Below are 22026 nucleotides of genomic sequence, written 5' to 3'. Positions count from 1 at the left end.
TCCTCACACAACCTTCCCATTCCCTTACTCTGTGACCAAATGTGACCAATGGGCTATGGCTGCTGCATCTCACCACTGCTCAGATAACCACTAGCCTTTGCGTGGTTACTGGGTTTGTTTGTAGCCCTGGACATGAAAACAAAGTCACTGGAGCAGTATTAATCTGCATGGAGAGCAGAAAATAATTTAGTTTGCAAACAAGGTATTTGGGAGTCACACGCATCTTCCGCACCAGGACAGACTGCTGTGCCATCAGTTTCCATTTAGAGAGGTGAAACCCGGTTTCAGGTGCAAAGCTCCGTCTGCCACTAAACAGCTAGAGGGATCATTTCCTTGTGCCACTAGAAAACAAAAGGCTCTCATCTCCTCACTGTTCCCACTCGCACTCCCAATACTCCCTGGTGAGCTGGACTCTCCTGTCCAGGAGTCTGAGCCAGGGACCTAGGAACAGGACAGGACAGGAGGAGAGAACTGGCTGCAATCAGGCTGCCATGGGTAAAGCACTGACACACAACAAGCAACTTTCTGATGAAATATTGGGGTATGAACAGCAGCTGCTGGTGAGGCAAAAACAGCCACAGAGGAAGCCTGCAGATCAGGTCACAGCCTGTGCTCTGCTGTCCCCTCAGCCCCTGGGGGCCATAAGCCTTTGGCTGCGTGAGGACATCCCACAGGCATAAGGACATCCCACAGGTGGGGGGTCCAGCTGCGCTGCACAGCCCAGCCCAGCAGCCGTGAGGTTGCCTGAAGCTAGTTCCCCACCGACAGAGCACTAAGCACATACACGCGTTTCTGTCTCCTCCAATACCAAACAGAAACCACTTTTAAAAGCCCCTGCAGAAACATGGGAAGCTGTGTTTGGGTTCGATTCTCCTGAGCTTGCTCTGACAGCCACTGCAAATAAAGTCCCCAGTGTCTTCACTTACAACCTAACGTGGCACTCATTCAAAACGTAACAACAAACCTGTTCTGGAGGAAATGATGCTTCTGGAGTCCAACTCGAGCTTCTTTACTAGAGTATCAGGGTCAATCTTCAGGCCGGAAAAGACACCAGAAAATGACACGCCCCAGTCCTTATCGAAAAGAAACATTACTCAGGAGTCAGCACAAACACCACCAGACACCATTCATGAAAAAAAAAATAATCAAACCCAGCACCATCCAGACGGGACCAGGGCGCACACTCCAGTGGTTGTGACTCTCCTGAACAGACAGGGGTAGGAACGTCACCCTCCTGGCTTGGCCCCCCCAGAAGGAAGTTTCACAAAGTCATGTTTTGGACTGTTCTATTTCTAACAGATTTCTGCCTGAACTCAACCTCACCTCACTCAAGTGAATTCAAGTGCTAGTCCTAGGAGAACTGTGAACAGCATCCTTAGGAAAAGCCAGATTTATTACAGGTACAAAAGTATGTAACAATACAGATGAGCAACAAATGAGCAGATTAGGGGCCTAAATCCTAAATCAATGGACATTAACAGCAACTTACCAAATCTTCAGTAACTAGTTCCTTTAAGCATCCTTTAACTACCTCCCTAAGTCCTATGCTTTGCAGTAGCTTCTCTGGTTGGCATAGAAGTATTTATTATTTTAGCTAGCAGTATCTCCCAGCACTGACACATAACTTTATAGTGGTATAAAACTAGCTGTATATGGCATAGCCTATTCCTCCCTCCTCACAAGGAAAGCTGTAGGCACATAAAAGGCATTTACTGCTGTTCTGTACCTTTGCTGTGAGGGGGCTGAGGGAGGCATCTAGCCTTAACCTGAACTGCATATTAATAACACAGCTGGTGAAACCAGACGCGGTATAAATCTCTTAAAATGATTGTGTGTAAACCGACAGCTCATCTTCACCTGCCCTAACATGAAATCAAAGAGAACCACTGCAAAATGACCCAGGAAGCCTCTTACCCCTCTGCTCCCAACACTTGCTGGTAATGATCCCCACTACTGCATCCCAGTTACCCCACCAAAAGGCAGCACAGGCACCCTCTCTCCCACCAGCAGGAGCACGTGTCTGCCACCGCCACCTCCGCAAGCAGGCTCTTGTCTCTGGATGTGAGAGGCCTGGTGATGCTATGGCGGCTGCCACAGTGTAGCTGCCATAGCTGCCACTATGTGGCAGTTCCATCAACATGGCTGATAGCGTGCAGCGGCAATAGCCGCCCCTGCAGCAGTACGCTGGGACTCCCATGGCGCACGTTGTGCTGGAGTCCTGGAGCTCCAGGCTCGTTTCACCTCCCTGCCTGCTCCGATGAGCCCTGCCCTTGCTGGCACACTCCCACTGGTGATACACTGCGTGAGACAAGCAGCTGCCCGGCAGAGCGCCACAGCAGCTACAAGGCCGCAAGAACAGCATCAAGGATGTAACTCGACTTTTCTAAGCAGGAAAAGGAGACCGGCCTTCGGGAAACAAGTTAGTGCCATCTCTCGCCCCTCTGAGCCTGTAAGCCTCCACCAGCGCTTCACCACGTCCAGAACTAAGGGGTGTCCTCAGACACCCTGCGGAGCCATACTTGGCGGTGTGGTGACACCCCGCGAGGGTCCTGCGCCCGTGACGGCCACCGCGTGGGCTCAACTGTGTCCCAGGAACTCGAGAGACCGAGCAGGGCTTGGATGGCGCAGGGATCGAGCGCCGACCCTTTCCGCGGACGGCGCGCCGCCGCCTCACAGGCCCGGCCGCCGCCTCACAGGCCGAGGCCCCCCCGCTCCGTGACCGCCGCGGCCCGCGCGCGCGAGGCAGAGCCCCGCCCGCCCCACGTGACACCGCGCCGCTGCCCGCCCGCCCCCGCTACCTTGGCGGCTGCCGCGCTCCAGCCGCCCGCGCCGGGGCTCGCGCCGGGGCCGGGGCCGCGCTCGGGCTCGGGGAGCGGTGGCGGATCCCGGGCGGGCCAGGGCCGCGGGGCGGCGCGGTGTAGCCGTGGGCGCCTGGCTTTCCCCACCATGGCGGGCGGCGTGGCGGAGCCGGGCGGAAGGGGGCGGGCCGGCCTCTGCCGCGCCTCTCACGTCCCGGGGACGCCCCCGCCCGGGCGGGCGCCGCCGGCAGGTACCAACGGCTCCCGAGACGGCAGCGGAGAGCGTGGGCCCCAGCGGGGTTGCGGCCCCTGGGGAGCTCCCCGCGGCGGGCAGAGCGCTGGAAGCACCTCTGCGGCAGTCCCAGACAGCCCGCTCCGGGGCTGTTAACTCTGAAGCGTAATGGTGGCGTCTTAAACGCCAGCGTTCTGCAGCCGGAGGTTTTGATGGGCGTCCGGGGGGGTTAATCACCTTCAGGCTGGCGGTGGGACAGGCAGCCTGCCGAAAGTGGCTCCTGGAAACAGCTGGCGGGTGTTTGTTCAGTGTGCTTAGGTTAAGCCTAGAGACTGTGACATGGTCAAAGTTTGGTGTGAGCCCCTGGAAGAGCTGAGGCCTCAGTAGCACTAGCCAAAGACTGGGATGCCATGGCAGGACAGAAAAACAAACTGAAACTCCCTGCCAGAAATTATTTCCATAGCTATAACAGCAAAAAATACCTGATGAGCCCCGATGGAGCCCAAGCACATGTTTGATCTTGCAGTCACGGACCCAGGCGGAGAATTTCAACAAAATAGCCACAGCCCTCACTGCACCTGTGCACACACGTGATGGGGTGAAGCGCGAAGCCGTTTCTCCCTCCCAGGTGAATAAAAAGCTCCAGCCTTGGGAGCCACAGTGGTTTTGCTCTTAAAAAGCTCTGACAGATGCTCCATGATTAATGGGTCTTCATTTTCCAGCTGGTCTTTCTCTGCCCTCCCCAGCCCTCTTTGAGCTGTATTTCCCAGGGCCTGACACTGAGGAGCAGCCCCAGGGACCCACACCACCACCCACACCCCGCCCCCTTGCTTTCAGGGCTACCCTGGGTAGCATTTTTCCACGGCTCTTTTGAAAACTCAAAAAATACCAAAAAAAGCAATACAAAAAATACTATGATAAATATCTTGTCCACTAGTAACTGGTTTTCTTAAAATAAAGCAAACTTCTTGCCATGTACTTCTCCATGACGACTGAACTCCCTTTTTCCTTTTCCCCAGGTGCCTTGTTCAGCCGTGGCTTGCGGATGAGAAGAGTGAGGCCGGAGGAAGCAAAGCTGTTCCCAGCAGGAGGGCCAGCATCACGAGTCCATCCTCTGGGCGGCAGCCATTCCCACCCAGCCAAGGGGTTGATGGGTCTGTATCGGTGTGGGTAGCACAGGAGTGCAAGGCAAGCTGTGGCACGCAAGTGCACAGCTGGTGACCCTCCTCCTGGGTGCCAAGGACATGGGGAAATGCAGGGAGAAGTCCCTTGGAGGGTGAAGCTGCTTGGAAAGGTGTCACATCCAGTTTAGGCACCTGCTCACAACCAAGCATACTCCTATATAAATACTAGAAGGTTGAAGATAAAAATATCTCTGAGGATGGAGATCCCACAGGAGCCCCAAATCCCTGCTCCCGTTGTGCTGCTCGTTCAGCCAGAGTATGGCAGTGGCTGGGACACACCAAGGAAGATTTAACACTTGTCAAGGATAGAAAATAACACTAGGAAAACTTCCATTACCCTGCCTTAGACTGGGTGAGCATCATTTAGGAGCAAAGCGCCAAAATGACATCTCTGATCACCAAAATGAACAACTCCAGGGAACAACTGCTCTGAGTGCACCCAGCTGGATGCACAGCTGGATGCCCCACTCCCCACTCTGGCTGCTCAAGAGCATCCTGCAAAAACCACAACGGTTCCACAGTCAGGGGGGGAGGAAACACAATCCATTCTAGTGAAAACAAAATTTTAAAGGGTAACTAATAAAAATGAAGATGGTTAAAAGAAAATAGAAAAAGGAATATTTAACGACTTAAAATGCTTACAGTCAGGTTGGGGAGTATCCAACACATCCACACACTGCGACTAAGCACATACATGTCTCCAAAGGATGGCCACCCCCTTCACCTACAGCAGGCTGAAACAGCAGCAAGGAGAAATAAAAAGTAGAAACAAAAAGACTCTCTAAAAAATTGAAGTTGTTACCAAACTTGGAAGTATCAAAGATTAAAACCTCATACAGGTGAAACCCACGCTGGAGAAGCATATGTTTTGCCAGCTGCAGGGGAGGTTGTACACCAGCATCCTAATGCTGTCTGCTCCAGCCCTGGCTTGCTTCTGCTTGGACATCTTTGTCCTGTGTGCTGTTGTGAAAGCACAGACTCAGCGTAAGAGTAACTACTCGTTGGCTAATACATATAGCAAATAGCCAGTACTAACGAGCTACCACCCTATGCTGGAGGCAGGGGGAAAGAGGTGTTAAGGGTCCCCTGGGACAGTGCTTTGCTGTGGATGTTCACTCAAGGCCAAAGCTGCAAGAGAGCATGAGGAACAGCTCAGAAGGAACGGGCAGTACGCCAGGGAGCTTCAGCTTTGGCCTACAAGGACCCACGGTATACCCGCTCTGCTGCCACAGCAGTTCTCCCACCCTCTTCCCTCGACCTGTCAGCCGGAGCAGAGCAGTTTGGCAAACCCAATGAAATAATCGAAGAGAAAAGAGCAGCCCAATAAGGACCTTATGCAATACAAAAGGAAAAATTACAACAGCTCATCTCACTCGAGCACACTTCCTTCCCCCAGATCTGCAACCGGCAATGCTGGCAGGAAACCTCACCAGCTTTCCCAGCTTTATGCACCCCGGCCCACCTGCTCCAGGGCTGGGGGCTGCTCCGCAGCGTCCAGCTGCAGCCACCTGGGCTTTCCAAGCAAACTGGGGTGGGCACCTCAGCTCCCAGCAGGCTCATCCTCGAGCTCCATCCCCACCATATCCCACGCCAGCCAGGCAATAGCTGCTCTGACTCTCCCATCCCACTGCAGCTACAATGCTTTCTAGCTACACCCAGTGCCCAGTTGTGATGAAACCAGAACAGATCTCGGTTGTCTTTAATAAAAACACTAACCCATGGAGCATTCATTAGCGCTCAGAAATTTGCTGCTAGCACTGTGATTCTCTTTGCTTGCTGCAAAAATAAACCCAGCTCCATAACTGTAGGACAGCAGCAGGTGAACGGCATCGGTGTCTTATCATGCACCATGGTCACTCAGTGTTAGCTCGCTGGAAGGGAAACCTACAAAGCAGTTAACAAAAGCTTCACATTAATTATCTTTATTAAAAATCTATGATCCTGTACATTTTCTAAATGTCTTTTTTTTTTTTTTTTAATTTAGTGCCCTAAAGAGGTTAAGCGATAGTTGCCAGGACCCAGTTCCTTTCTGCTCAGGGAAATACTATTGCGGGTGCATTGGGAGGAGTTATTGCAGCCTGCACAATAAAATTTGAAGGCTGCTTAAAAAAAACCCACACAGCCCTGAGCTGTGCCACAGAGAACGTCTCTGGTATCCTCTGCCAAGCGAGGAGGCCTCACTAGACCAGCAGTGAGCCCCGACACAAAGATTTTGAGCCCAACCCAGAGTGTGGGGGAAGCCAGATCCCCATCTACGCCACACCCAGGGGCTACTGATAGTTCCCAAAGGAACCAGTTTCCCCCACTACCAGCATTATTCGCCTGCTGGGGGTATGGGCTGGCCTCCAGCAATTGCTGTGAAATGTTAAAAGTGGGGCAAAAAGGGCAGGTTTTGACAGGGTCCATTTCCCAGGTGCAGTGGGAGGGCTGCAGACCCACTGGTGTAGCCCAGGAAAGAGATCAGCCCCAGCCCCACAGGGCCGGATGCTTTGGCAGGGCTTTGGCCAGCACGAGTGGAGCTGTTCAGGTTTTGGGGGGGAGAACACGCCCTCCCACAGCCACCGCTTTGACTTCCTCCTTTCTGCCCCAGCCGACTGTAAGACAGAAATAGGAAGGAAGGATTGGGGTGCATCACAAAGCTCCCAACAGCCCGGCTGCTTTTCCCAGCCAAGCTTGAGAAGTTGAGACCATCCTCATCCCAGGCCAAGCACGGAACGGAGGAGAGGGCTGGATGCGAGGCAAGTACAGCATCTCCGTTTTCTTTGCTTCTGTTCCTCCTTTCTCGGGGGGCTGGTTGGGGGGGGGGTGTGGTGAGAGGCAGCCAGGCAATAAGGCTGTTTCATAGCTCAGCTGTTTCCAGTGGGTTTGTTTTGTAATTCTCGATGTAACCTTCTGCCACTCAAGTCCTTAGATGGGCTTGAGGGAGCTCAGTGTGGTGTCCCTCCCGCATGTGGCATGGCGCAGTGGTCAGTCTGCGCAGCCTTTGCGAAGGCAGCTTGCCTGGTCTGTAACATTTTTGCTTTTGGAGGTAGGATTAAACCTGGAACTGCAGGTCGTTATTGGGACCCCACACAACCCCTTCCTTGCTGCCCCACAGGACTGGAAAGGAGAGGAGAGAGGGTGCAGCATGCTCTCCCTGCACACATATGGCGCCGGGGAGAGTGGCGCTGGCTACGTGCCCAGCCAGCAGCACTGGGCAAGTACAAGGGCTGGAGGCTGTGCTGGTTCCCCTCCTGGGACCCCCCTCTTCCTTGCTGGTTCCCATACAAGCACCCACTGCTGGCTGCAGTATGTGACGGCTCAGAGGGGAAGAGAGAACTGTGTGGTGGAATGGCATGAGGGCGGTGGGGATGGCTGCTGGGAGGGGCTCAGCGCGGTGCCACCGCCAGCATGCTGGCACAGGGACCTTTCTGGAGGTCCCTGCACCCCTATGGGCCCAGGAGAAGAGGTGGGAGAGGACGGTGAGACCCTCGCTCTTCTCCTCCAACTCTCTGTGTGCTGTACACTTCAAATACTCTGCCAGTGACCATTGAAAACGCCTGGCAGTGGGCAGGGAAGACAGCATAGGGTGCGGACAAACTAGCTCCAGGGAGAGCAGGTCCTTCCCAAAATCTCCATGGCTCTCAGGTGCAGGAAAAATGTGGGGCGTGCCACAGGTGTCAGGGCAAGCAGCCTGGTATCTGTTTTTGATGCTTTTTCCAACGCCATGGCCCGAGCTCACAGACTCCCAGGCAGGTGAAAAGTGAACATGTGAATACTTGCAGAGGCGTTGTGCCCTGTGGCCGGCACAGAAGCTGGTACGCAGCTTCTGCAAGGTGTGGGAAGGTTTTAAACGGTGCATTTTGCTGTCATGGCTGTCACATCCTGCTTCACGCGGTGGTTTTGTACTTTTTCTGTCCTCACCCTGGTGCTCTTTCAGTTGCAAGTGATTTCAGCGTGATGGAGAGTGCAGTGCAGGGTAACTTATTTTCTCAGAGAAAGACATACTTGAGTCACCCCAGGGCTGGTGGCAATAGGGGATCCCTCCTTTGCTCCCACAAAGCACGACCTCTGCCAGCTCCAGGGGACAGTCTGTGGCCTTGGGTAGGTCCCTGCTCAGCCGCGGGACTCTGTCCTGCATCTCTGCAAACCCAGCAGCTGTCACAGCATCCCCACTGGGATTGGCCAAGGGGTGATGCCCACTGGACATCAGACACAAGAAATGGCTCCTCTGCTCTTAAAAGTCCCAGACTACCCAGGGCACGACAGCCGGCAGGGCAGCCCCTTCCCAGGGAGACCCAACAGCACAAACCTACAGCCTCTCAGAGCAGGGCAAGTGTGCCATGGGGACCCAGGGACCTTGGCACTCAGAGCCAAGGGAGAGCACAGGCCAGGCCCTTAGTGCACTTGGGAGAGTGCTCATGCCACACATCTGTCCCCTGCAGGCATGGGAGGCTACTGGGAGTAAATATATATAAAATGTATACATATTTCCTATAATAGGACATAGGAATATATATATATTCTTTTATATGTATGTATAAAAATACTTTTATATATTTTTTCCTGTAATTTATATATATATATAAAAATATATGTAAAAATGTATATATACACACAGAGAGTTGTAATACTCTGCACAGAGAGGGTCTTAGCCAGCCGGCAGCCCTGCGTATGGCCATCTGCCTTGATGGCCACTATCCACATGACACAACCAAGCGATGGAAAAAATGCTCACAGACGTCCACCCTCACATCCCTGCAGTACCCCTCTCCACTCATTTACTACCCGTGCATGGGGTCTAGGGCCACCCGGAGTTGGGGGGGGGGAAGGAGCAGCGCTGCTGGGTGCAATACCTGGCATCTCTGTCACAGCATGATGGTGATGCGGCACCAGGGATGCTTGGGAGCATGGAGGAAGCACCCAGGGGCACCAAGGCACAAGCAGTGACACCAGTGCCACCTCACCCATTCATGCGGATGGTGCAAATGCCCCAGACGTCCTCCCAGGATATTGGGCAGAAGAGCACGTCCCCCCGTTTAGCAAGAAAGCAGATATTTAGCGAAGCACTGAAGGGGAGTTGTGGCTAACAGGCTGCAAGCCTCATCTCTGCTGTTGAACGCTCATCTTATTTATAGCAATGAGATCGCCACTAGCATCGACGTCAAGCCTATTTATAAATCCCAACTCGCTCCTCCATGCTGCATAGTAGCCTGCTCCATCCCACTGACACCCCCCAGCATGCCCAGTGCCCTGAGAGGCTGGCATGCCCCAGCTCTGCTTCCTGCCTGCACGCAGGACAGCACCCAGCCCTTTCTTTGTGCACCTTCTCCAAGGCCACCTTCACATTTTATGGCTCGCAGAGCCTTCAGGAGCATCTTGCTCTGCCTGAGTCATGACAGGTATATAACATATAGCAAGCAAGGGGTGCACCATAGATGGAATACCCCAGTGGCTTCTACAAAGGACTCTTGGTGATGCAGAGCCCAAGTCCCAAGCCGCCCAAAACATGTGGCAAGAAGACCATAGCTCAGGGCCAAGGAGGACCCTGGTCCTGGGGTGCAGCCTTCTCCCCGCAGTGCTGATGCCACTACACAACCCTGGCCAGGGAGCAGAGCCTGGTGGCAACAGGCCTTGTCCCTAGCCAGGGTGCTTGGTCTCAGCATCCCACTCCCCACCCTGGGATGAAGGTGGTTGTAAAGCTCTACAGTTCTTCTCCTTCACACCAGGGCAGGAGGATGGACTGTGTGCATCCCTCTGCTTGCCTTAATTTATGAAAAAGAGGAAAAACACCCAACATTCCAGGCAGAGCACACCCAGGAGAAGATTACCCAGGACTGGCGGTAGCAGTGCAAGTCCGGGACTGAGCCAAAGTGATCACAAAGGGGGTCGGAGAAAATGCTGCTGAGGCCCATGTCTGAGCCCTGCTAACGCAGAGAGTCAGACCGAAAAACTGCTTTCCCCTCCTCTGAACACTATAAGGAGGCAGAAAAAAGCAGAAGCCCCATTTGTTCTCTTTGAATGTCACCCTACGTCACATATACATTTATCCACCCACATACCCATGAATAATTTCCTCCACAGCAAAAGAAAAGAAGTGGTGAGCTTTCTTCTTCTCTCCCCTAGTATCAGGGCATGCTTTACATTCTTGTGACAAGGGAAAGAAACAACTTTGGGGATTAGAAAGGCATCCAAATCCAGCCCACAAAATGAACTCTATGTTACAGGATTCGGTAGCAGCCAGAGCTGGGCACATGTTGAGGTTCCTGCTTTATTTCTGGGGTTTGAGAGCTTTTTTTAATCCAGTTTTAATTGGAAACTTGCCTTATTTTATGAGATGAGCCTGTAAGCAGGAAGCTCTAACCTCCAGCAAGCATGAGGAGCTCGCAGAGCCTCGATCCACCCCATCACCACCCCACGCCTTAGCGTGGCAGCAGGAGTTAAACACTCGGAAACACTGGGCAGGTGGGATGGCAGGAGCTCATCCAGCCCATGGATTTGGCCCCCAGAGCCTGTGTGGGGCCTTACAACACGGGCATATTTGGGGTGTCGATCAGCTGAGTGTTACAGGAAATGTGGGTCAGTGCTTCCCTCCTGCCAGCAGCGGCAGCTGTTGCTGGGCAAGAGCCTGTTTCTCTGGCCCTGTTTTTTGGGAGGGTTTGCAGAAATATGAGCTCACACTATTTTCAGTATCCCCAGGGCACTAGTAATTAACTCGGCCCATGCCACAAAGCAGATACAGGCAGCAATGCATAACAAATCAAGAGCGTGAATACAGCTACAAGTACGGTAAATGTGGTCCAAGAAGGAGCCAGCTGTGCGTAGGAGTGTGATGTTGCTCTTGGAGGACCTCCCAGGTTGGGCTGCCACAGGTTACCAGGCACATCCTGGGCACCTGGTGCCACAGCCAAATGAGTGATCAAAATAACTTCGTAGCAAGATGCGTCCAGGAGGGTCCAACAGGGATCTGGTGTCCACTCCACTTGTTAAAAGCTTTTACTGTTAAGACCTTTTTCTTTTTTTATACTTTAAGAGTTTTTACCTGTTGTCTGCAAGCTCAAACAGTGCTGGCAGTATTTGGAGGTGACAAAAATGGGTTGCGCCAGCTAAGCACAGCAAGTGTGGATCATGCGGGATGGGATGTTGCAGCTGTGACAATAAGCGTTCCCCTTAAGATTTATCCAGGTGAACTGTGGTGGTCAAGAGGGATTTGTGGAGGATGTCTTTGTGAAGGAGGGCTCTGTCCACCCACCACTGGATGGTCTTGGGCCAGACACGGCAGAGTGAGCTCCTGGGCCACATCACCGTGAGGGTTTGACTGGGTGACCACAGAGGAGCCTTGTGGACTGTGCAGCTGTGTGGTGGCAAGACTGCTGGAGCTCTGCCAGGGAGGCTGGTTTCAGGGCACGGTGGGGTTCCCAAGGCTGCAAACCTTCATATCCAGATGACTCCTTAGCAGTCCTGCCGCATCTCCAAGTCCATACTACATTTGGGCGCCAAACCTCAATGTGCAAATACCACTGAAATGACACGCATCAACCTACCTCGATTTTCTTTCTGCGCTCAGGAGGAGATCAGACCTTCTTTCAAGGCTGACCAGTGTCATCGCTTGCTTGTCTGGTATGTTACAGAGGCTGACGAACTAAGAAAGGACATTCTGACATCTCAGAAGGGGATCTGAGCAGCCCTATATATTAACCTCGCCCTGGTGCCTTTTGAAGCTTTCCCTTGTTTTCTCATTTCCATTTGACTCTGAGCTGTTAATTTGGCAGATTCTCAAGAGGGGTGATGGCACTTTGTGCCAAGTTGTAGGAGACAGGGAGTGGTTGTTTTCTTGCTCGGGGCAGTGTTAGAACTGTGTCTAATATTGCTAAAAAGGGCAATGTTTGTTGTTCCTTTGTGCTTTCTTATTCCTTTTTCCTTTTAACAATTTCCTCTTTTCTCACTTCCCCATGTGCGTCTGTGTTGTAAGGCCATGACTCTGTTGGGTTTTGCTACAGAGCTGTGCTGGGAGGAAGGCGTTACGGGAAATGATGGTGTTAATGAACATGATCTCGTTGACACCATAGGAAGGACACTGACAAATCACTCCCTGAGAGTGATTTATCCAACTTTATGGATGACATAAATTTCTGGGATCAGGAGATGTGCTTTGGGGCAAGAAATGAGTAGTGTAAGCAGCTAGGAAAAGCAATGTGAGAATGTGCTTGTGAAGAACAGGGTCTCTGTCATGCTCTGAAACGCTGGTGTAACTGAGGATAGCAAATGCTTGTGGGGTTTGGATGATGTCCTGGGAGACCTTCCCTGAACGCCAGTAAGAAATGTGCAGCCACCTCCCCGGCCCTGGGATCAGAGCCCCCACCCACGGCATCGTGTCCTTGCCCCACTCCCCGTGTGGGTCTGACTCCAACGCCCTGTCCTTCTTCCTTGACCTGCACATTGTGCAAGAGCCAGCCTGGTGGTTGCCACACCATCAAGCTGGACCTCACCACATGGGGCAAGCCAGCCTCTCCACTTCCCTCAGAGATGGGACTGCAGCTTTCCTAGGACGTCAGTCACCCATGCTGTGATGTTGGAAACCCTTGCTTGTTGGAAACCCTCAGCAGGAAAACTAATAGTAATTCACTACATTAAATACTTCATTTCCTTGATGAATCAATTAAATGTAAAGCAAGTAGTAATAGACTTTTTTCCCATGTATCTAGCACGCCTTGCTAGCTAATTAACAGAAATGGTCTTGTTAATGTTGATTCCAATTTCCACACAAACATAGCTCGACACAGAAGCTGAAAAAACTCACATTTGGTAAAAACTAAATGCAGTGCTTGAGATTTCCAATGTTACATAAATATACTCATGTAGGTTAAAGAGTCTGGATAAACACTACATCAAGCTTCGCAGCAGTGCAGCTGAATGCATAGCAATACAGTGCAAGGTAGTTCCTGCTCTGTGGGCTTCCACATTTAGTACAAAAGTTATGTATATTGGAAACAAACTTATTTTTGTAAAAGCACACCTGCGCCCATCCTGAGGCAGTCCGCACAGCCAGGGTGGGTGCCCTGACCCCAGCTGTCTATCCCAGGGCTGCGGCAGGGTCACGCTCTCAGGCTCTGCCTGCGGTGAGATGGCTGCGGGGATCCCCGTGGGGCCACCCTTGTCTGTAGCCACTCTCTGTAGGGTCTGAGGGCTCCCTTTCCTGCAGATGCCATGCACCAAGTGGTCATAGGGATGCTTTTTGTCCTGCAGAAAATGTCACGTGACTGCTGCCTCCAGCTGCCGGTGGTGACCTGGGTGCTGCTGCTGGTGATGACAGGTGAGCCTGGCCTGCCCTTCCTCACTGCCCTTCCTCCAGCACCTTACGTGGGCAGTGAAATAGGGGAGGAACCCAAATACTGCTCAACAGTGGCAGGAACGTGGCACTGGTAGATGTGCGAGGGCCAGATCCTGCATTTCTTGGGATCTGGAGTTAACTTAAGCCAGCCCAGCCGAGGGACAGTGAGACAGGTGAGATCCCTGCCAGGGCCTGTGTGTGCCATGGCCTGCCAGTGTGGGTTTTATAGGCAGGGTGGGCTCAGGACAGCTTGGGTGCCCAGTGCTGGGCGTCAAAGCACCCCATGACTGCCACCGCTGCAGACTGGCCTCCCCTGAGTTCCCACCACGCCAACTCTGTCTTCTCTTTGTTTCAGCCTTTGCCATGGAGTGCCCCAAGATCAAGGTGGGGACATGCAAGGACTGCATCCAGTCCGGTCCCGGCTGCGCCTGGTGCAAGAAGCCGGTAGGTCCACACAGCCTCTCGCACTGTCAGCCCTCAGCAGTCAGCTAGCAGGCAGCTGGATGGTCACCCTGCCCACCCGGCCCTGCCTGCGGTGGAGGGGGGAGACTGCGTTGTGGGAGTGTTTCATGTCCTACATGGTGGATGGGGCCAGGAGGAATCTGATAGACAGGACCCTTCAACCTTCTTTTCTCCATCAGTACCGTGGAGACCTGGTTTGGGAGCTGGGTCATCTTGTAGCAAGCCCGTTCACCTCATGGTCCTCTGATTTTTTCCTGTTGGTGTTGCAACATGCAGAGTTTCACTAAAGCCGGTGAGCCGGACTCCATCCGCTGCGACACCATTGAGCAGCTGCAGCAGAGGGGATGCCCGCCCGACGAGATTGAGTTTCCAGTCAATGACATTACAACGTCACAGAACAGTCCCTTAAGCAATGACATACAGCTGGCTCCCCAGGAGGTGCACCTGAAACTGAGGATAGGTATGGTCTGCCTGGCGTTCCCAACACCCTTCCGTTTGCCCCCCAGGCTCAGCCAGAACGCGGGGCACACCACAGCCCACATTTCCTCCCCTTTTCTTCCAAAAGAGAGGAGGATCCCAGCGAGGGGGGAGGAGTGGGGTGGGTGATGGGGCGAGATGTGAGCCACAGCGTGGCAGCTGATCCTGGTGTCCCGGTCCCGCAGGCCAGCCTGCTGTGTTTGAGGTGAAGTTTCGCCGTGCCATGGGGTACCCCATTGATCTCTACTACCTCATGGACCTCTCTTACTCCATGCTGGATGATCTGGAGAAGGTGAAGAAGCTGGGAGGGGAGCTGCTCAGGGCACTAGAGAGCACCACACCTTCTCGCCGCATAGGTGAGCCTGTCTGGCACGGGACCCCGGCACGGGACCCCGGCACAGCTGTTTGCTGCCGGCAAGAGCTGCAGGGCTGGAGCGGGATGCAGGCAATGTGCAGCATGACCCATGCTCTGCCAGGCTGTAGCGTGTGCTGGGGCAGGGGTCATGGACACTTACATGGGGGTCAGCAGATTGTCCATGCCCTGTGCCGCAGGGACACCGGCTGGTCCCTGCCTGCCCCTGACGTTGTGGTCCTGGATGCCCTAGGGTTTGGCTCCTTCGTGGACAAGACAGTGCTGCCCTTCGTGAACACGCACCCCGAGAAGCTGCAGAACCCATGCCCCAATAAGGACAAGCAATGCCAGCCTCCCTTCGCCTTCAAGCACATCCTCTCACTGACCGACAATGCCAAGAAGTTTGAGAACGAAGTGGGGAAGCAGTTTATCTCAGGCAACCTGGATGCCCCAGAGGGGGGGCTGGATGCCATGATGCAGGCAGCGGTGTGCGGGGTGAGTCCCTGCATCTGCCCCACTACCAGAAGCTGTGGGCAGGTGTGAGGACTGCAAGCCACACTCATGCACTCTCCCTCAGGAGATGGCTCTGTCCCTTTCCAGGTGGGCTCTGGAAGCCCATTGTATATAAGTCCTGGTGCAGCAGCAGGGCATGTTACTCTGGGAGAGTACAAGAGAACATCTTACCCGTTTCCTGAACCTGATCTCCTGTAACCCACTTCTCCCATGCCCCCCGCCCCACACTGTGGCCAACGCAAGACTTGCTGTGCTTTGGCAAGGATCGTAGCGTGCCCACTGGCACTGTCCTCCCAGCCACACTCAGGGTCAGGTCTCTGTGTCATTTGCAGGACTTGATCGGCTGGCGCAATGTGACCCGCTTGCTGGTTTATGCCACTGATGACGGCTTCCACTTTGCCGGTGATGGCAAGCTCGGGGCCATCCTGACCCCCAATGATGGCCAGTGCCACTTGGAGGACAACATGTACAAAAAGAGCAACGAGTTTGTAAGTACCCAGGGACAGCTCTGGGCAGCTGTGCACCCTCAACCTCGCTCTCCCAGGCAGAAAAAAAAGTCACATAAAAAGCCTGTTGCTGAGACCACAAGATTACCATAATCACCATAATTTGGGCTCTGAAACCCAAACTGTCCACCCTTCTGCTGGTAGGGGAGATCACGCTGAGTGCAGCATTCCTCTCCCTACCTAGGACTACCCATCTGTCGGCCAGCTGGTCCAGAAACTTGCTGAAAACAACATTCAGCCCATTTTTGCTGTCACCAGTAAGGTGGTGGATGTTTACAAGGTAAGGAGACTTCAGACAGTTCAAGAGCCTCCCATCCCTCCCCAGGAGGAACAGAAACAGCTGTGCATGTCCTCCTGCCGCTGCCCCCTGCTCCAGTGTCCCATGGCGGGGACCGCTCACCTCTTTACTCTCTGTTGGCAGAAACTCAGTGAGATGATCCCAAAGTCGGCGGTGGGAGAGCTGAATGAGGACTCCAGCAACATCATTGAACTCATCCAGGTGGCCTACAATGTAAGTGCTGGAGGAAGCAATGTTTCACCTGTCTCGCAGGGCTTGGAGCAAGGAGAGGTTCCCATCGTGTGTCCTCCGTGTGTCCTCCATGTGTCCTCACTGTCAGAGAGCAGTTGGGACCAGGACATGCCGAGTCTGCCCACAGCAAGCAAGAGGTTCCCATCTCTTCAATGCTATCACGTGCCTTTCCCAAACCACCCTAGGCAGCTGAGACCCCAGCCTGGGGTGCTCCCTGCCCCTACCCCCTGAGCTGGGGGGAAGCCCTGACCAGCAACCCCACACCCCCTTACTTTGGTCTCCTCTTGGACTGATGGCACTTTCTCTACCATTTCCCCACAGAACCTCTCCTCGCGGATCATCCTGGACCACTCTACCCTGCCAGACATCCTGGATGTCAAATATGACTCCATATGTGGTACGAGCAAGGTTGTCTTAGACGAAGTGAGAGGGCAGTGTGACAACGTCAAGATCAATGATGAGGTACGTTCCCCCGTACCAGGAATGCTCCATAGCTCACAAGGTTCCTGATGCCCACCCTGTTTAATGGCAGGAACCAAGTGTGTTGTTCCAAGCTTTCTGTTTACATTCATTTAATGCGAAGAGTGTCCAAAATGCTGTGTGATGGGGGTATCCTTCATTGTGCTGGATGTGCGTGTGCTCAGCCTGGGGCCGATACCACCCTCCGATTGCTGCAGCTACCTGACAGCCTCTGGCCCTTCCCTTTCTTCACTTTGCGTTTTTTAGGTCGTCTTCAAAGTGAAGGTCACAGCCAAGGAGTGCATCAAAAGTCAGTCCTTCACCATCCGGCCGCTGGGCTTCACAGATACCCTCACTGTCCACCTGGACAGCAACTGCAACTGCAACTGCAATGAGGAGCCTGACCCAACCGCCTGCAGTGGGAAAGGCAGCATCGTCTGTGGGATCTGCAGGTACATGCTGTCACTCCAAAACACTGTTTCAAATGCTGACAGAGATGGGGAGCTGCTGGGAGAGGGCCGTTGGGCCAAGCCAAGGGCAGCTGTGTGGTACATTTGGTTCCTCCAAGGACCTGTGCACCTGGAGAATGTGGGGCTGGGTGAGGGCTCAGCAGAGAGGTGTACACGTGGCGATCAGTTCTGGCCTGGCTCTGCAGCTTTGCACCAATTTTCTTATTCAGAGAGGTGGTTTACGTTCATAGAGGAGGGAACACAGAGCTCTCTCTTCTGTTGGTGGAGCCTCTGCTGCTTTCCTAAGGGCATCACCCACCCACCCATCCATCCGACTATCCACCAACCCACACATTGAGCAGACACAGATTGCTGTAGAAGTCTCTCAAAACCCCACTTTGGGGCTGTAGTTCACACAGGTCTTTAAGTGCAATTATTGCTTCATGGCCCCTAAGTGGCAGGGAGAGGAAAAGACTGGGTTTCCTCAGGAAACACTCAGATCTTCTTGGCAAGGCTTTGGAAATGATGAACGTAACAATGATTTCCGGGCAACTGTTTGGTGTTGTAAACATGACCAGCAGGGAGAGCAGCATTTCTGAGGTTTCCTCCTGATCAGCCACCCTGCTTCAGCATGGAGTTTAGCACCAACACGCCTTGCTTGGGTTTCAATGAGGCTGTCTCAGATTTGCTCCACTTTGGCTGAGGTCTGGGCCCCACACTGGCTCCACAGCATTTCTTGTGGCCGCTGACCCAGGCTCACTCCTTTCCTCTGACGGCAGCTGCAATTCGGGCTACACGGGGAAGAACTGCGAGTGCGAAACCAAAGGCAAGACCAGCAAGGAGCTGGAGGGCAGCTGCCGAAAGGACAACAGCTCAATCATCTGCTCGGGGTTGGGGGACTGTGTGTGTGGGCAGTGTGTCTGCCACACCAGCGATGTGCCCAACAAGCAGATCTATGGCACCTTCTGCCAGTGCGACAACATGAACTGCGAGTTTCACAATGGCTCCCTCTGTGGTGGTGAAGGTGATGTATCTGCATGATGGGTTCTCCACTGGAGCACTGTTTAGAAAGATTAAATCCCCAGATAGATTCTGCCTTTCCCTGCCAAAATCCAAATGGGTGGGTTTAGGGGACCTGGGTCCCACCATGCCAACCTGCAGGACCTCCTTGACCATCCCATAGAGGGTGTCATGGAGAGCTCTTGAAGCATGGGCAGAGGGAGGGTGACCTGGCTATCTGTAGGATCCTGGTCTGAAAGGTTTTCCCCTGCAGAGCGTGGGAAATGCGACTGTGGGGAGTGCAAGTGCACGACAATGTACGAGGGCAGCGCCTGCCAGTGCAAAAAGTCGACAGATGGCTGCTTGAACATCGGTGGCAATGAGTGCAGTGGCCGCGGGACCTGTCACTGCAACCGCTGCCAGTGCCGGGGGGGATACCAGCCCCCACTCTGCCAGGAGTGCCCCGGCTGCCCCTCGCCCTGCGGCAGATATGTGTAAGTGGCACGTGCAGAGATGGCACGAAGGGCAGTGGGGATCCCCGCCATCTCCTGGGCAGGCGCAGGCAAGCCCTGTCTGCGCTGGCGCAGAGCCCAGCTGTGGCCAAAGCCAGGTGAGAGGGCCTTTGCCCCTGCAGAGGTGAGCTGTGCACACCTGTTTTGCAGTTCCTGCGTGGAGTGCAAAGCCTTCGGGAGCGGCCCCTTCGAGAAGAACTGCTCCCAGGCCTGCTCCAACATCCGGATGGACAAGAAATTGACAGGGACAAGCAGGCAGTGCAGGGAGAAGGACTCCAACAACTGCTGGATCTCCTTCCACATGGTCCAGGAGGATGGCGAGGAGAAGTACACCATCACCGTTGATCTTAAAAAAGGTACCCCAGCCCTGCTCCTCCTGCCCATCTGCAGGCAGGCTGCCAGCTCTGCTATGGCCTCACCACCTTGCCAGGGGCTGCAGCCGGACACCGTCTGTCTGTCCCGTAGAGTGCCCGAAGCCACCCAACGTTGCGCTGATTGTGGGCAGCACCGTTGCCGGCGTGGCCCTCATCGGCCTGGTGCTCCTGCTGATCTGGCGTCTCTTGACGGAGCTGTTTGACCGCCGGGAATATCGCCGGTTTGAGAAGGAGAAGTCCAAGGCCAAGTGGAACGACGTAAGAGAGCCTGTCCATGGTGGGGTGTGCTCAGACACTCACATACATGTGGTGGGGACACCTGGAGGGGACATCATCTCCAGAGGCAGCCATGGCAGACCTGAGACCTCCCCACTGCTGGTTTTGCAACCCAGCTGGATTTTGCAGGGGGCTAAAGCAGCCTGTGGGCTCTTCTGCCAATACTGTCTGCACTGTCGACATTGGGAGGGGTGGGGTGGGTAATGCTCCACTGAAAATCCAATACAGCACAACAATGCAGGCCTCTCACCTCTCTCTCTCTCCAGGCTGATAACCCCCTCTTCAAGAGTGCCACCACCACGGTTGTGAACCCCAGGTTCAATGGGCAGTGAAGTATAGCGACACCTGGCAGCACTAAGACCCACCATTAAAGAAGGAAACGCCAAGCTAAGAAAATCTCAAACTAAGGCTTCCACCTCCTCTACTTTATCCTGTTGGTTTGTTCCCTTCTTCCAAGAGGCCACCAGCACATCAGGCACTGGCTGAGGGACTGCACCATGCCTGTCTCTTGGTGCAGTGCTTGATGGTTGAGTTAGTGGAGTTGGGAGAAGGGAACAGACACAGCTTTGCCATGGATGGAACCTCACCAGTGGGCACATGCAACGGCTCCTGTACCAGTTACCAACTGGTACTGTCTCAGCTCTCTGACTTTGCCTTCTGGCAGCAGTCTCAGACACCAAGTCCCAAAACCAGCTGAGTCATAGAGTGCTTTGAGCTTTGATCTAGAGCTGGGATTTCAAAACTGCCATTTTCTTTCTGCCCTAGCAGAATCTGCTCCCAGGCTGCTCCATGCATTCCCCTGCTGCACTGGTCTCCACCACTATGTTTGCACTGGTTTCTAAAGCACTCACTGGCGAGTTCGATGTGAAGGGTCCTCCAGGCTGGCAGTCTGCTGTGGAGGTTGCAGTGAGAAGATGGGCCCTAAGGGTTAGTGAGCACCTGTACCTGGAGATGAAAAGCAGCTTGGGAACATGCACTGAGTCTTTTTTCTAAATCATCAGCTGCTTCCCAGTGTTACTTCCCTCTCAGACCTACACTGGGCAAGGTTCTACTTGGGCTTATGCAAGTGTGGCTTACCTCCACCAGGCCTGGAGCTCTCTGCATGACAAGAAGGCAAAGGAGCAATTGTTTGAACTATGAAACATTGGCACTGAGCACATGAAACATTGCCTGCAGCTCAGAGCTCGGCCACAGCTTCTTCTGCCAGCCCCAGGGCAAGATCTTTTCCCTGCTCTACAAGCGCATCAGACATGCCAAGGGCCAGGCGTGCAAGAGACCTGTCGGCATCCAGAGCACCTGCAGCTCAGCACTTTTCCAAACCACACACAGCAGCTAATTGCTCTTACGTTGTGGGGTCATTCCTGTGAAACAGTGGTACAAAACCATATTTGCCTTAAGTTTGGGAATAGTTTGCATACAGCTGTATTATGTCACATCGTCATTTGCTCTCTGAAGATGTTTAACGTTAATAAAAATTAATACATAAATACATCTGTCCTGCTAAGAATCAGGTGCAAGGGCAGCAGATGAAGCGTTCATTGGGGAAACTACAACAAAATCCTGTCATTACTGCCAGCATCTCCCATAGATTGTGCCTGGGAAAAATGCTGGCCAGCATTCTTCTACACTAATTTGTCATTTACGTCCTGAAAGGTGCTCCCCTGCAAGCCAAAAATGACTTACTAAATGATGCAAACCAGTTCTTGTCCCTGCCCATCTGCTGGGAGCTAGATGTAAACCACCTTAAACAAGAGTGGCTGTACTGCGTCAGATATGGGGTTAATGTGAGCCATTTTAGTGTTCTTCAGCAGTGACCGTGAGGGTCTAGGGCAAGGTAAAAAGAAGGAAAGTGTGTCTGATACTACCCCCAGTACTATCCCAGCCTGCACCTATTTTTGTCTCAAGGACCCCCAACTCGGTGTATGTCCCATCCACCCCACGCCTGGCTGCATAAAGACACCAGAGGCACCCTTTAGGGCTCTGGGTCTTGGATGCAATGCCCATTGCCAGGGACCCAGGCAGAGGCTGTTGGTACTCGAACACGAACAAACCCTCTGTCTCCCCTGTCAGCAGCTGCAGGTCTTACTGCTGGTGGAGCGCGTGCAGTACAAGCGCAACCACAAACACGCTTCGGAAGACAGTTAGAGAAAATCAATGAGGGATACAGACTTTTTCAAAAAGAAATAGGATCAGTAATTGCATTAGACAGAAGTATATGCTAGGGCACATGCAAAAGCTCAGAGGGAAAACTGTGAGCTAGGAGGGTCCTCCAGGCCCCTGGTCTTGCTTTAGCCCAAAGGCTTGGTGGTGCCTCTGTGGAGACCTGTGGCAAAAGTCAGAAGTATTTCTCAGCCAGGTGGGGATCGGCCCTTTCTCCAGGCTTCAAGCGCTGCCCCAGGACATCCTTTCTTAAAACTGTTTCATTTCCACCAAGAATAGCTGAACCATATTTTCTTTGATTTGGGGCAGGGAGGAAGCTCCCCCCATTACTGCATACAAAACCCACACCCAGCCCATGACACACCACATCACTCGAGATGAGGCTGCTGAGATGAGGCAGAGATATGCCTGAGCCCCTGCAGAGGCTCTCTAGG

General features: G+C 53.5%; 2 protein-coding genes across 3 annotated transcripts in view; one reads left to right on the top strand and one right to left on the bottom strand.

Moving 5' to 3' along the window:
• The window catches only part of SLX9 (SLX9 ribosome biogenesis factor), a 58587-nt gene extending 55586 nt beyond the window's left edge, over window positions 1-3001 (bottom strand). Inside the window, exons 1-2 of the mRNA XM_074595561.1 lie at window positions 2799-3001; window positions 965-1073 (exon numbers count right to left, since the gene is read on the bottom strand). Coding sequence (XP_074451662.1) covers window positions 965-1073; window positions 2799-2948 — 259 coding nt within the window. The 5' untranslated portion in view covers window positions 2949-3001. The remainder of the gene's footprint in view (window positions 1-964; window positions 1074-2798) is intronic.
• A 3811-nt stretch (window positions 3002-6812) lies between these two features.
• On the top strand, window positions 6813-20933 carry ITGB2 (integrin subunit beta 2). 2 transcript variants are annotated; one of them, XM_074595573.1, is made up of 17 exons: window positions 6813-6952; window positions 11761-11813; window positions 13440-13506; window positions 13880-13968; window positions 14263-14446; window positions 14649-14819; window positions 15069-15310; window positions 15661-15816; window positions 16019-16114; window positions 16256-16345; window positions 16685-16825; window positions 17090-17274; window positions 18051-18295; window positions 18545-18764; window positions 18933-19138; window positions 19248-19414; window positions 19699-20933. In XM_074595573.1, exons 3-17 carry the CDS (start codon window positions 13443-13445, stop codon window positions 19762-19764), a joined length of 2322 nt encoding a protein of 773 aa, XP_074451674.1. In that variant the 5' UTR covers window positions 6813-6952; window positions 11761-11813; window positions 13440-13442; the 3' UTR covers window positions 19765-20933. The 2 variants fall into 2 exon arrangements, with proteins under 2 accessions (XP_074451674.1, XP_074451675.1); XM_074595574.1 differs by lacking the exon at window positions 11761-11813 and having other exon boundaries at window positions 6863-6952.
• The last annotated feature ends 1093 nt before the right edge of the window (window positions 20934-22026 follow it).

This window comes from Larus michahellis, chromosome 7, assembly GCF_964199755.1.
Source record: "Larus michahellis chromosome 7, bLarMic1.1, whole genome shotgun sequence".
Classification (NCBI taxonomy): Eukaryota; Metazoa; Chordata; class Aves; order Charadriiformes; family Laridae; genus Larus; species Larus michahellis.
This window is presented reverse-complemented; position numbering and strand designations above follow the sequence as displayed.

Coding starts and splice junctions, on each gene's coding strand:
- ITGB2 (XM_074595573.1), top strand. CDS start 13,443: ATGTCACGTGACTGCTGCCTCCAGCTGCCGGTGGTGACCTGGGTGCTG. Junction 15,311..15,660: donor TGCAGGCAGCGGTGTGCGGG/GTGAGTCCCTGC, acceptor TGTCATTTGCAG/GACTTGATCGGCTGGCGCAA. Junction 19,415..19,698: donor CCAAGGCCAAGTGGAACGAC/GTAAGAGAGCCT, acceptor CTCTCTCTCCAG/GCTGATAACCCCCTCTTCAA.